This window comes from Gasterosteus aculeatus, chromosome 14, assembly GCF_964276395.1.
Source record: "Gasterosteus aculeatus chromosome 14, fGasAcu3.hap1.1, whole genome shotgun sequence".
Classification (NCBI taxonomy): Eukaryota; Metazoa; Chordata; class Actinopteri; order Perciformes; family Gasterosteidae; genus Gasterosteus; species Gasterosteus aculeatus.
In genome coordinates this window covers 2,686,285-2,698,939 of record NC_135702.1, presented here as the reverse complement: position 1 = coordinate 2,698,939, position 12,655 = coordinate 2,686,285, and the positions used below count along the sequence as shown (strand labels likewise).

Genomic DNA, 12,655 nt, shown 5'->3' with positions numbered 1-12,655 from the left:
AGGACCCATTGAGTTTGAGGAGTGCAATGCAGCCATTGCTACTGAAGGTGAGTCTCAATTCAAGATAAAAGCTGCAACTGAAGTATATTTTTTTTTTCAGTGAAGCAAGTTGAACCCAATGTTTTACAACATTATTCCCTTTTTGCTAAGGTGCCAAACCCAGAAAGAGAAAACCATTTGGAATCCCCGGTCGAAGGAAAGACAAAGACACCGACTCCATGTGAGTGAAGACCGCCTTTAAATCCACAAAGCGCCCCCCGTTTAAAAGTTGCAACTTCATCGTAATGTGATGATTTTGTCTTCCAGGGAGTCGACAGAAGTGGAAGCTGCTGTGAGTAAAAGATTCACCCAAAGAACCAGTTATACCTCCACTTTGATTTAGTCGATATTCGATCCCCGTGTTCCATTGACCTCAAGAAGTAGGAGGTGGAAAACATCCTCATCTCTCTCTCCTCTCTCTGTCTCCCTGTGCGCGCCCTCTGCTTTGCGTTATAGATTTGCTCATTCATTCATTCGTTCGTTTCTCTCTGTTGGTGCTTGTAGAACGCTGCCAACGGCGCTCACCCCGGCTACTACGGCGCCATAGACATCCAGAATGCAGTAAGCAAGCGAACACAAACAGAAACGCACACAATATTGATATCACGTTCTGTGCATTTGTATTTTCTATATTCATATCCATAAACTAATTGAAAAACGTGCTGCTCGTTGTCCTGTATATCAACTAATCCTTGTAATAGTTATTCAAATATTAGCCAGCAAAATGTAGCTCTCGTAGCAGCTACTGCTAACACTTAGTGACTGGTTCCGTTTCTCTTTTTGTAGAATGTTCCTCAGGTGGACGCAGACGGTTTCTGTATCCGACCGGAAGCAAACGAAAACGATATCCTTTGCAACCGTCTGCTCAGCACCTCGCGAGTAATCTGTCCCCGTTTGTCCGTCGGCTCGCTCGGTCAACGAGTCTCCTGTCTCCTGCGCTCTGCTCTTTGCCTCCTTGACTCCTCTCCTTGTCGGCGCGCTCACATGCCAAAGAGAACTCCTTCTACTCGTCCAGCGACTCCGAGGACGACGAGGAGCCCCGCAGGTTCCACGTGGAGATCAAGCCCGTCCAGCCCAACCACGGCCCCCCCCAGAACCGGGCCTCCATCGACCAGCTCAAGGCCTCCATCGGGAACATCATCCTGTCGCCCTCCGCCTCGGTGAGGGCCTTTATCCCCCCACACACACACACACACACACACACACAGAGGAATCCCAAACCTTACCAGCGTGGCTGCAGCAACACAAGAGGGCAACAGGGGGGGATGTAACCTCAGCGAGCCACTGAACAGCACTCCCACTTATTTAAGACCTTTTACATTCATCCTTTCATGAATTATCTGTACTTTTTAAATTAAGTTTCCTCCTTTTTTTTAATGAGGAAAAATACCAAGAACTGAGAAACCCAGAAGAGACACGTGTGCAGACACACGCACACGCTCTCTTCTGGGTTGGGAAGCCACACGGAGCCCGGCCCGGTCCGGTCCGTGACCTCTGCTCGGCCCTTAGCGTCGCTCTCCGCCGCCATTAAACTTTAAAAGCCGGCTGGTGTGTCGTTGCGCAGCGCGTGTGCACCCAGCTGCTGCTGCTGTTGTTGTTGTTGTTGTTGTTGTTGCGCTCGGTGTCGCGCCGGAGGAGAGACGAGTGTCACGGCATCTCCTCCGTCGTCAGCCTCGATTTCTTCATGAGGTCGAAAAAGGCTTGTTTTTACAAATGTTTCATTTCATTTTCACCCCAAGAATGAACGATGCGTTTTTAGTTCACAGAGGACGTTTTTTTTCACTTTGTTCGACTCAAACCCACAAAAAAACACGCAGCGCCGTTTGTGTGCGCCGACTTTCATTTGCATTTAAATACCAGAAGTCATTAAATCGTCGCTGCTTTCCAGCTTTCCGTTCCGCACCTTTTTCCTATTTCACGTTTACAGAAAAGTTAAAACATACGTCGGAGGTGATGACGAACGTCGCGTCATCTGGTGTGAGTTATTGAGAGATTTCCTTCTCTCTCTCTCTCTTTTCTTCTTCCTTTTTTTTTTCTCCTCCGCGCTCATTTTTCTGTCCTTTTCATTCCTCCTCCTGTCGGGTTCTCCTCTGCGGTCTTCCCTTCATTGGAGCGGCGCTGGGAGTCGTGTGTGTGGCCGGCGAGGAGCAGTAATTGAACCCATTTGCCGCTTAGCGCCTGTGGGACCGAACCCTCGGCCTCGCAGCTCGACGGTGGTTAAATGCTTTTTGCTGTGATCCTTAAACCCATTTTGTCCTCCTCCCTTGACAATACGCCCCCCCCCCCCCCTCCCCCCACACACACCACCTTTCTCCTCCTGTTCTTTATGGAAATGATGCTCTAAGCCTCCGTCGGGTTGGTGACCCTTACCAGTAGATCTTGTGCTTCGTAGCCTGACGCTGCAGATCAGTATTGTCCAGAGAAGAAGCCTCTGCAGAGGAAGTTGGTGAAGTGTCGGGGGGGTGAGGGGGCATCGGGGGGGCTGATGGCTTCGCGCGCTCGTAGCTGCGTGGTTTTGCGCCGCTGAGTGCTTCACCCTAGGTTTAACGTCTGGTATGTGCGAGGCCTGTGATTTACTGTCTTCAACCCTGAAGTGGAAAATTCCCTTTTCCACTGGGAATAATTAATAATACACCCTTTTCTTCTCTCTCCTACTTTTATACATCTGAATCGTAATATATCGTTACACAAACACTATCAAAGGCTCGATGTCTCCAACCTCTGGACGGAGGTCTGAGCCTCCACACGCTGCTCGTGTTGACTCTTCGCATACTTGCTTTCACTTTGTTGATCTGTTTAGCGTTTCCTGTGGGGGGGGGGGGGTGGGGTCGGGGGCCGGCGTCTCCTCCTCCCCGTCATTTGTCTCTAACAAACCGAGCAACAGTTGAAACCTGGCGGTGGGTCGAATGCGTCGTTGATGAATCGGTGTCTGTTTTTGCTTTCAGGGTCAGATGCGGAGGAACCAGTCCAGTGAGTATTTCCTCTGCTCGGCCGTGTCTGCATGTGGATGATGTGGGAGGGGGGGGGGGGGGGGGCGACTTTACGGCCCCTCTACTACATTTCTATTTGGCACCAGTTGATTTTAAAGAGGTTGTCTGATAGAAAAGTCCAGAAACTTGGCCAAAACCAACACACTAGCCTCTGGTTCTTGAGGGCTGGAACAAATAAGAGGACTTGCTTTATTGTCTGTTTATATTTTCACATGTCAAAGTGCTCATGTATCTCACTCCATGAGGCCCAGAGGAATATGAATCACACGGTATTGCATTGATACATGTATACTCTACACACGCTTAGGGATCACCAGAGCTCCTGCGTTAAGCCCTGAGGGTCTCGGTGAGTATGTTTTCCTCTACGGTAGTGAGCCTCCAACCCTCCCCGACTCCAGCTAACACCACTGATTCCCCCCCGTGTGCTTTTCATCCCGGGTCCTCTTTGTTCTCTCCTCTTACCTCTGCTGCTTCAGGTGGCTCGTACGGATCTTCTGTAACACTTTAGAAACGGGGGCACACGATACCTAAAGCGAGTCGCCGAGCGACTCCATCCCCAGTTGTAAAGTGTTACCATCTTGTTCAGCAGCAATAACAAGTGTATCCAACCTGAATCGTACTGTGAGTGAGCTCACGATGAAACATGATTGAACCGCTGTCGCCGGGGAAACCTTCTTGTGCTTTGAGTCCCTCCTCCTTCCCGCTGGCGTCGTCTTCACCTTCCGTTGGCTTCTCCTCTCTCTGCAGGTGACGAGCTGGGAAAGGCCAGAGTGCCGACGCCATTCGAGTACGTACCCCCCCGTCCCCCGTCTTCGCTCAGTTGACAGCATCTGTGCCGCTTAGGGAAACGGCAACACTCTTACGTTTGATCTCTCTCTCTCTCTCTCTCCTCCGGCAGACTGAGCAACAACGACCTTCTGTCTCTGGACCCGTTCGGCCCGACCCGCGCGGCAGGCTCCGCCTCCTCCCTGTCCTCATCAGCAGGTGAACCCCACCGCCCCGCTGCACCAATCACATGGTTTCTGTGAGTCCTTTTAAAGGGCCTCAGGTTTTCACTCCCGGTTCACGGAGGTGGAAACGGCAAATTAACCCGCTGGCCGTGTTTGATACGATGAACACCTGAGGAATTACAACGAGGGACCCGCGTTTGAGTCCCTTCATTTTGCCATTTCTGTAGCTTGATCTCGTCTCTGTACATCATGTAGTCGGCTCCCTTTTCCGAGCTTTTCCTCCCAGGTGGAGGAACTGACCCTTGATGTTCAACCTGAGGGAGTTTAAACGGCAGCTTTGTCTTCTCCGTGTTGCACTCTTTACCGTGTTTGTGTCACTGAACTTGCAGAGTGAATCTCACGGCTTTACGTGCATGACACCGGCGCTTAAACAGAGTGACATTAGCGCTGACCCGTCGCCTAGGCTAAGCGTAATCCACAGTTAATTGGCACCTCGTCGAGGTCAGAGGGCGGGCCCTAAAGCCCAATGGCACGTATGTTGTCAAACATTGTCTTGTTACTGTCAAAGGTCCCCGGCTTAAATGTCAAAAGAGCATCAGCCAGAGCCCCGATTAAGATACGGTGATGGGAATTAAATCCAACGCAAACACCCCTACGACTCTACCTGGACGCGGTAGCACGTCGCTAGCACTCACTTATAGCTTCCACCTCCTTGACGCTTGTTGTTGTGTGTCTGTGCGCTCCTGGTTGAACTCATTGTAAGTCGCTTTGGATAAAAGCGTCAGTGGAGGAGTTACCAGCTCCCGATGAAAACATGTGTGGATTTATTTTTCTTTCTTATTTGTCAAATGTTTTATACATTTTGTTTTTTTTATTTGTTTTTGCGCATTTTCATGTGTTTGACAACGTTTGCTTTTAGGTTTTTTGGTTTCATTCCAATGAGTTGATGTGATATTCTTTTTATCTGTGCACATGAACCTTTCTCGTTAGACCTCGCCTCTGTCTTCCTTTCAATCCCTCCATCTCCACCTTTTCTGATGAATGAGCCCGACGTCTTTCTGCCTGAGGCATCAGGTAAAACGTGCGCGTGTGTGACAACTGGTTTGGACGCCTCGACGCATTCACCAACTACTGCTTCTCATAGTATTAGTAGTATTTCTCCTTTGATTCATGTTCAAATGCATGCAGACTGTGTGTGATATTCAGACCGGCTTCTACTTTAACCATCAGCAAGTGTTTCGTCATGAGTGTCTAAAATCAGGCTCATCGCTTTGCACATTTATTGCTGGAAAAAGGGTAGATTTCAGTTTTAATGATGATGTTTATATGTTTGTGGGACCATGCTGAGTGTGCTGATTGTGCAACAATACCGTAAAGCCCTTTAACTCTTGTTATAACTTGTTATTTGGTTGGATGTGTATGATTTTTGTAAAAAACTATCGACAACAATAATTATAATACATCCAAAAAAGGCCACGGATTCATGTAACAAAGTCAAATTTGACCAATGAAGAACTGACGACACAAACCATCCTGTTTCATACCTGCTGCCTGCTGGGACGCACGTTTTTAAAACGCTTGTACGGCAGTTTACTTTCCACTCTCACAATCTGCATTTGTCATATTTATCGCCTCAATCACATCGCGCCCCCGACCCCCCTCCGACCCCCCGTCAGCTGAGGCGGTGACACAACGGGAACGCGCTCCTCCTCTGGCGGCGGCGAGCCGACAGTCCAAAGACGTCTCCTCTTTCTCCTCGTCCACGTCCTCGCCCCGGGACTCTCTGGACGACCCCTTCCAGGCGCCCCCGCCGGCGAGGGCCCGCAGCGCGCCCATCACCGCGCCCGCCGACCCCGCGGGGACCCCCCCGAAGAGCGGCGGCTTCCCGCCCTGGTCCCAGAGCCAGTGGATCGCCTTCGGCGATAACTTGGCTCCGGCTCGCCGCTCGGGGCCCCCGGCCGGCTCCGGCAGGTCGTGCCGCTTCCTGTCCGCCGAGGAGCCCTGCGGGGGGGGCGCCGACCCCTGCTTCTCCGAGCTCTTCTGCGGGGCGTCAGATAGGCCGATGGCAGCAGCTCCATCGAGCAAGGCATTCAATGGTAACATTATTACCGCTGCAGAGACGTGTCTTGTGCCGGAAGTTTGGAGTTACGTCTTTTGTCTTTTTTTTTTTAACTGTACGTTTTGTGGATTTCTTTTGAATTTCAAGTTGACAATTCTGTTGTTTTTTTGTTTTGTTTCATCTTATTTTTCAGACAAATGCTTCTCTAACTCACTGCCTGCTTTGCAACACGTTTGTCTTTGAGTTTCTTTTTGGGAATGTATTTTACCTCCATGTTGTTGCCGTTTGCGTTGATGCTTTTTGGGCTCGAGGCCTTCGTGCATGATGCTCCCCCCCCCCTCCGCAGCTGTTTTGTTTGTCCCCCGATGTTCACCACCGCTAACCGGCGCGACGTGTGTTTCTCCGCGCAGTGCCGTTGCCACACCGGCCGACGACCCCGCTGACGGCCGGCGCCCTGGTGCCCCCCCCTCGACCCTCCTCCCGGCCCAAACTCCCCTCGGGAAAACTCACCGGCATCACTGAGATTGTGAGTGATCGCCGCAAATCTCCCGTCCAGAATACGCGCGGCCATGTTGGGTTAACCCGTGTGACCCGCTGTGCTCAGGTGCGGCCGTTCAGCCCGCCCAAGACCTCCAACAGCGTCAGCCCTCCCCCCACTGCTCCTCTCGCCCGGGCGGAGAGCTCCTCCTCCTTGTCCTCCAACGCCTCGCTCGGCGCCGGCAACACCCCCACCATCGGTAAGCCGCCTCCGACGCTCACTGCGGCCATTGTGTCTCCTCTTTCTCCAGCTTCTTCACCAACTCGCCACGTACCTTTCTGTCTCTGTTTCCTCCTCTCTCACTCCTTCCTTCCTTCCTTCCTTCCTTCCTTGCTGTGACTCCTCTGCTCACAGGAGCTCAGCACACCTTTGCTCTCCTCCTCTCCTCCCCAGAGCCAGAGCGTCTCTCCCTCTCCCCCCTCTTTCCGCTCAGCCACAGTGAGTCCGCCTCCCTCCTTTGCCCGGTCTTCTCCTCCGCCCGGCTCACATTCGTCCTCGTTAGAGCCTCTGAGCTCCTCGTCCGTCAGCTTACGGCTCACCTGCCACGCGCACATCTTAGGACTCCTCGCCCCTCATGTGTTCTCTCTGGCTCTGTTTTTATCTCCTCCTCTCTTCTTCGGGCCTTTGTAATGGGCCGTGAAGAGGAAGACGTGTTCATTGGGAAGCTGCCCACCTTTGAGAAGCGGTGTGAAACACCAGCAGGTACTGTGGAAGTCCGTGCAAGAGGAGCCTCCTCTGTATTTAACCCGGACTAACATATCTGGCTTTGCAGTGATTGCGTTTCTGTTTGCTCTCCACGTTCACCTCCTCCACCACCGTGAGCTCCTTTAACATTATAGGAATGATACGTCCTTTGGCTTTAATTCCAATATGCCGCCTGAGGTAATTCTGTCCGTCTACAGCACTGAGAGCTGAAGCAGCTGTATGATCTCCTCGAAACGACTTTGCTTATTTGCTTTATTTGAAAAATAACAATGCACTGAAAGTGTGAATGGCCGACTTCGTGCAATAATACGAATACCCTAAATGACGTAATGCATCTTTGCATGATCGAGCCGTCCTGATTCCGATTGTGAGCTTTGGACCCCTCCGCTGTAAAACGTCTGATCCGCAGCTGAGTCAACAGACCTCCAACCGTGCGCCTCTCTCCTTCCCAGGGACGTCTCGCGGTCCCAGCCCGGTGACCTTGGCCTCCCTGGACGCTTTGCCCATTGCCGTGGCCTTCACAGAGTCGGTTAATGCTTACTTCAAAGGAGCTGATCCCACTAAGTGAGTCTCACATGACCCCCTGCTGCTCAAAGGGCCCGACGTGGACCCGCACGCATGCACATTTTTGTCCATATTTGATGTTAAACCACAACACGTATGGCGTTCTTTTGGTGCTACCTTCGGTTGTGTGTGTGTGTCCCTCTCGCTCTGCGTGCGTGGAATGTTTTTGCATCAGTCTGACACCATTCTTTCAGAGTGGATAACCTACGCGGGGCAGATTATAGTCTGGGGCAGAGAAAACATTCAGCCGTTTATTGGTTAACTGCTGTTAAATTGCTGCTGTGCAACAGGCTTGTTTTCGCAGGGATTAGGAAATGGAACATTTCATAAGCAATGCAGCGGAGACGCGGTGCGAGCCGGAGACCCGCTGTGGGCCCGTTACCACCGCGGCCCAGGCCAAGCCCCACTGAACGAAGAAGCTGATTTATATTGGACTATAAAAGCATACAGATGTGCGTGTAGAAAAGGGGGAATGGAGATGTGTAACACCTGCAACCTAAAGCCACCGTGTTTGATTTCCCTGCTAAAAAAGGGCCTTAGTTGGATCTTTATATATATTTAATCAGTTATACGGGTTAAAGACAGCCCCCCCCCCCCGCCCCTCTCTCCCTTCCTTTGTAAGCAGTTATCATTACGTTCTACAGGTGCATCGTGAAGATCACAGGGGACATGACCTTGTCCTTCCCCATGGGCATCATCAAGGTGTTCACCACCAACCCCTCCCCCGCCGTGCTCGCCTTCAAGCTGAGGAACACCAGCAGGTTGGAGCAGGTCCTACCCAACCAGCAGCTGCTGTTCAGGTGAGCGGCTCGGTTCCGAGGGGCAGAAGCTGGCTGAATGAAACGGGGGAGGTGGGGGGACTGCGTCAGTGGGAGGAAATTCAATTAGTAATGTGACACAAACCCGTCATTAAGCTGTCAGGCCAGTATTTCCCCCCCCCCAGATGTTAACAGGCAGGTTCTCAGCAGCCCACCTCACACAACATCTGTTTCACTCAGCGCACAATGTGTCTCCTCTCACCTCCTCAGTCTCAGTCCAAAGGTGTTTAAAGTAGCTTCTACCCCACAAGCAGAGTCTCCATGTGCCATGTTTGTAAAAGGAAAATGACGTCTTCTCGATGGCGGCCTGTTATCCCAGGACCTCGCGGTCGGACTCATCCGGTCAAATAGAACTCCGGTGGCAAATAACAGGGTTTTCTTTCCAAGGAACGGCGATGAATAATTGAGCCTCTGATTATTCCTTGTGTCTCCTTCTGACTGTTTTTTACTTTCCATCTAGTGATCCCTCCCAAAGTGACTCAAACTCCAAGGACTTCTGGTTCAACATGCAAGCGCTGACGTCCTACCTCAGGAAATCTTCAGAACAGAATCCTACCGCTTCCTATTACAACGTGGACATCCTAAAATACCAGGTCAGGACATCCAGATCAAATCCAATAATGGGTGTTTCCCCGAGTCCCGTCAAGTCTGAGAAAGAAGCAAATACAAAAGAGAATGCACGTCAGATGTTCCTAAAACCTGCCGCTTCCTCACCGTCGCTGGAATTGAATTTGTTTGTGGTCACTAACTGGCTTTATAATTGAGTTTGCTGCCCTAAAACCCTGCGAGAGCCTCACACGCGAGATAAATGACATCATCTATAAAACAAACCCCGGCTGCTTCCTGATGCTAATTCACATTGTTACATTGGTGCATCTTTTCGTCATTGTGCAGATAAATGATATTGTAAAAGCTTCACCTATTGAAGCCCGTGACGCCTCGGCGCTCAGGAGCACGTTAGCCACGTTAGCCACGACGCTAGCTGCCCAGACTCAAAGCGGCTCCGTTCCAACACGCCCAGGTGCAGTCTGACGGGATCCATTCCACTCCTCTCAACCTGGCCGTGTACTGGAAGTGCACGGCCAGCGCGTCGGACCTGCGGGTGGACTACCGCTACAACCCGGAGTCCATGTCCCCCCCCGGCCCGCTGTCCAACGTTCAGATCTTGGTGCCCGTCGACGGGGGGGTCACCAACATGCAGTCGCTGCCCCCCTCCATCTGGTAACGCCGCGGCGCTCGTCGTACGTGCCCCCCCCCCCCCCCCCCCCCGGCAGCGGCTCATTTCTCTCCGTTTGTTTCTAGGAACCCGGAGCAGAACAAGAGTCTGTGGAAGCTGAGCGACATCTCGGAGAAATCTGAGAACGAAGGTAAAGCTTCTTCTTCTTCTGCTGCTTCTTCTTCTTCTTGGTTTGTTTATTTGTAGTTCACGTGGGAAATTGTTTTCTTTCAACGACTCAGCGTTTTTTTTATTTTGTTTGGCGCCAGGAGCCGGGTCCTTGAGGGCCAAGTTCGAGCTGTCGGACGGCCCGTCGACCCCCACCCCCCTGGCGGTGCAGTTCATGAGCGAGGGCAGCACCCTGTCGGGGGTGGACATGGAGCTGCAGGGGCCCGGGTACAGACTCTCCCTCAACAAGAAGAGGTTTGCCACCGGTAGGTAGCCCCCCCCAGTCCCACCAGTCTGCCCAGTCCCCCCCCCTCAGTTCCCCCCCTTCCAGACGGCTCAAGCTGCTCTTCTTCTGCAGGTCGCTACATGGCGGACTGCTGAGGCTGGAGAAGAAGAAGAAGAAATGCGTCTTCACGAGGATCTCACTACGATAAAACAGCACTGAGTATTGAACACTGAAGAAGAAAGAAAGAAGAAGACTGAGATGAGCTTTCAGGAAATGAAATCTAACAATGCTTTCTGATCAATCCACTTTTGTACAGTCAGAAACAATTGATGGATTAGATATCAATTTATATTGTAAAACAACGACATGCACTAACAATCTTCCTCCTATAATCACCCTTCAAGAGCCTTTAAGGACTTTAAAACAGAACCACGTCGGCGTGGAAGAGAAGAAAAGGTTCCTTCCTCCGATCTCTACATATCGACACTGATCTCTCTCCTCCTCGTCTTCTTTTCATCACGTGCAATGAAGCAGCGAAGGTGGAGTCTGTCTAAAGTCCTCTCACGCCGCCGCCGCCTCTTAAAGTAACATCCAAGTGCTTTGAAACTGAAGCTGACCTCAGCGCCGTCCTCCAGGCTTTTTAATGTCTTCGTGGGTCTGTGATCAGCTCTTTTTTTAGAATCTCACTGACCCTCTCGGTGATGGCTTGAGTTTGTATACTTTTATAAAAGAAATCTCTGCTGTTTTGACTGTAAAACGTTGTCAAATGTTTAGCGGCTTTAAAAAAAAAAAAAAGAAGGAAAAAAAGCATCGAGATTTCAGCCCAATTTTAACTCGCAGCCTTTTTTTACATCACACTTTTGTGAGCAATGTGCCTGAATCTAATTCTTTTCTTTTTGTAAACAGCACATTTATTAAGAAAAGCACCAACACAACAAAGTGCCAGTTTGATTTCATCAGGATATTGAAGGGAAAATCTCTTTTTACGAGCCGCTTGTCTTCCAAAACGCCGAACGAGTCCCGCTTTCCTTTGACACCTCCTCTTTTTCTACGGGGGGGTCGACCCCATCGCCTCGTAGCGCGGCGAGGAAACGCCTTGTTGTGACGCCGCCCTGCCTCTCGCCCCCCGGTGCATGCTGGGAAAGGCCCCTCGGATGCTCTCGTGTCTTTTTCCCGACGGAAGGCTGCTGCTCTGGAAGCTGTGTCGTGCTTCTTGGCGGAGCAGGTTCGTGTTTTTGTGTTTTTGTACCCGTTGACCTCGACCATGAGATGATCCCTGATTGGTGAACGGATTAGTGGATGCGATTAGTTGCTGGAAGCTGTGACGTTTCACACGCTGCGCGTCGTGTGGCCTCTCGGATAACTGACTAAGAAAGGTGACTTTTCACATCAGGCTTGTTCTGCTTGTTTTTTTTACTGTCCGCCCGGCTTCGGAAAAATGACTGGTGGTCATTTTTAACCGACTGGTTTGAGGGTGAAACTCGTCGATGTCTCACTCGATCATTTATTCGATGTCGTTCAGCATCTCTGGCCGGGAGGGTCGTCCAGTTTGTAAAGTTGTGTGTGTGATTCAAGTTTAAGACTTTGATAATAATCTCGAGGCAGACGTTAATCTCGAATGGATTCATTCGCTCAAACTAAATTGTTGTATCTCGCTCTGGACTTAAATCAGCCAAATCCTAAAGCTATTTGAAATGAACGCGTTTACATAAAATCCTTAAATTGTATCTTCGGACATTTGTACAGTTAGAAATCAGCACGTCTCTCTGGGTTTTCTTTTAATTACGTCAGATGGGACGAGCAAGCTGGTTCTTGCTGCCTCTAAAAGAAAACTTTACAAATCAGCTTCCAGGGGTCCTTGTTTTTTGTCACTTTCACATCCTTTGTTTCTTTATATGTTGTATTGAAGAGAGTTTAAATAGTGCAAAATTATGTAAATGATTCTCATAAATTGTACATTTTTACCAATATCTCAGCCACTTTTGTCTTTACTTTATGATTTTTCATCGTGCTTGTATTAAATGTGTAATATATGAATATATACAAATATATTAAAATGACTAAACGTGTCCTGCGTCCTTTCCTTTAGTCTCATCATGAAGAAGTATCTCGTGTCAGGATTAACGCATTGCTTTTAGGTTGTTTTCGGCGCGTTGCTGCTTTAATCGGACAGTAAACGCCGTGTGGAAGCACAATAAGTCCGATGAATACGTCACGGTGACCCGCCGGCTCCGTCCTCTCCAAAGAATCTCCATTCAGGCGACGTCTGTGTGACTGTGAGCAGCACAAATCACATCTGAGAGACTTAACAATGAGAAACGCTTGAATCTACTAAATTAGTCTGAACTCTTTGTTTCTTTTGTTTGTGCTTTTGGTAGAATT

General features: G+C 50.2%; 1 protein-coding gene across 15 annotated transcripts in view; it reads left to right on the top strand.

Annotated features, from left to right (window-relative positions):
* The window catches only part of fcho2 (FCH and mu domain containing endocytic adaptor 2), a 36,490-nt gene extending 24,148 nt beyond the window's left edge, over nt 1-12,342 (top strand). Inside the window, exons 9-31 of one of the 15 annotated variants that reach the window (XM_078088864.1) lie at nt 3-47; nt 151-220; nt 307-331; nt 544-600; nt 826-885; nt 1,026-1,199; nt 2,985-3,009; nt 3,337-3,375; nt 3,777-3,816; nt 3,928-4,013; nt 4,970-5,053; nt 5,656-6,075; nt 6,449-6,564; nt 6,643-6,775; nt 6,931-7,014; nt 7,219-7,278; nt 7,734-7,845; nt 8,490-8,645; nt 9,124-9,256; nt 9,685-9,884; nt 9,966-10,030; nt 10,149-10,313; nt 10,406-12,342. In XM_078088864.1, coding sequence (XP_077944990.1) covers nt 3-47; nt 151-220; nt 307-331; nt 544-600; nt 826-885; nt 1,026-1,199; nt 2,985-3,009; nt 3,337-3,375; nt 3,777-3,816; nt 3,928-4,013; nt 4,970-5,053; nt 5,656-6,075; nt 6,449-6,564; nt 6,643-6,775; nt 6,931-7,014; nt 7,219-7,278; nt 7,734-7,845; nt 8,490-8,645; nt 9,124-9,256; nt 9,685-9,884; nt 9,966-10,030; nt 10,149-10,313; nt 10,406-10,428 — 2,372 coding nt within the window. In that variant the 3' untranslated portion in view covers nt 10,429-12,342. The remainder of the gene's footprint in view (nt 1-2; nt 48-150; nt 221-306; nt 332-543; nt 601-825; nt 886-1,025; nt 1,200-2,984; nt 3,010-3,336; nt 3,376-3,776; nt 3,817-3,927; nt 4,014-4,969; nt 5,054-5,655; nt 6,076-6,448; nt 6,565-6,642; nt 6,776-6,930; nt 7,015-7,218; nt 7,279-7,733; nt 7,846-8,489; nt 8,646-9,123; nt 9,257-9,684; nt 9,885-9,965; nt 10,031-10,148; nt 10,314-10,405) is intronic. The other 14 variants (XM_078088865.1, XM_078088867.1, XM_078088866.1 and 11 more) reach the window with 14 other exon arrangements.
* The last annotated feature ends 313 nt before the right edge of the window (nt 12,343-12,655 follow it).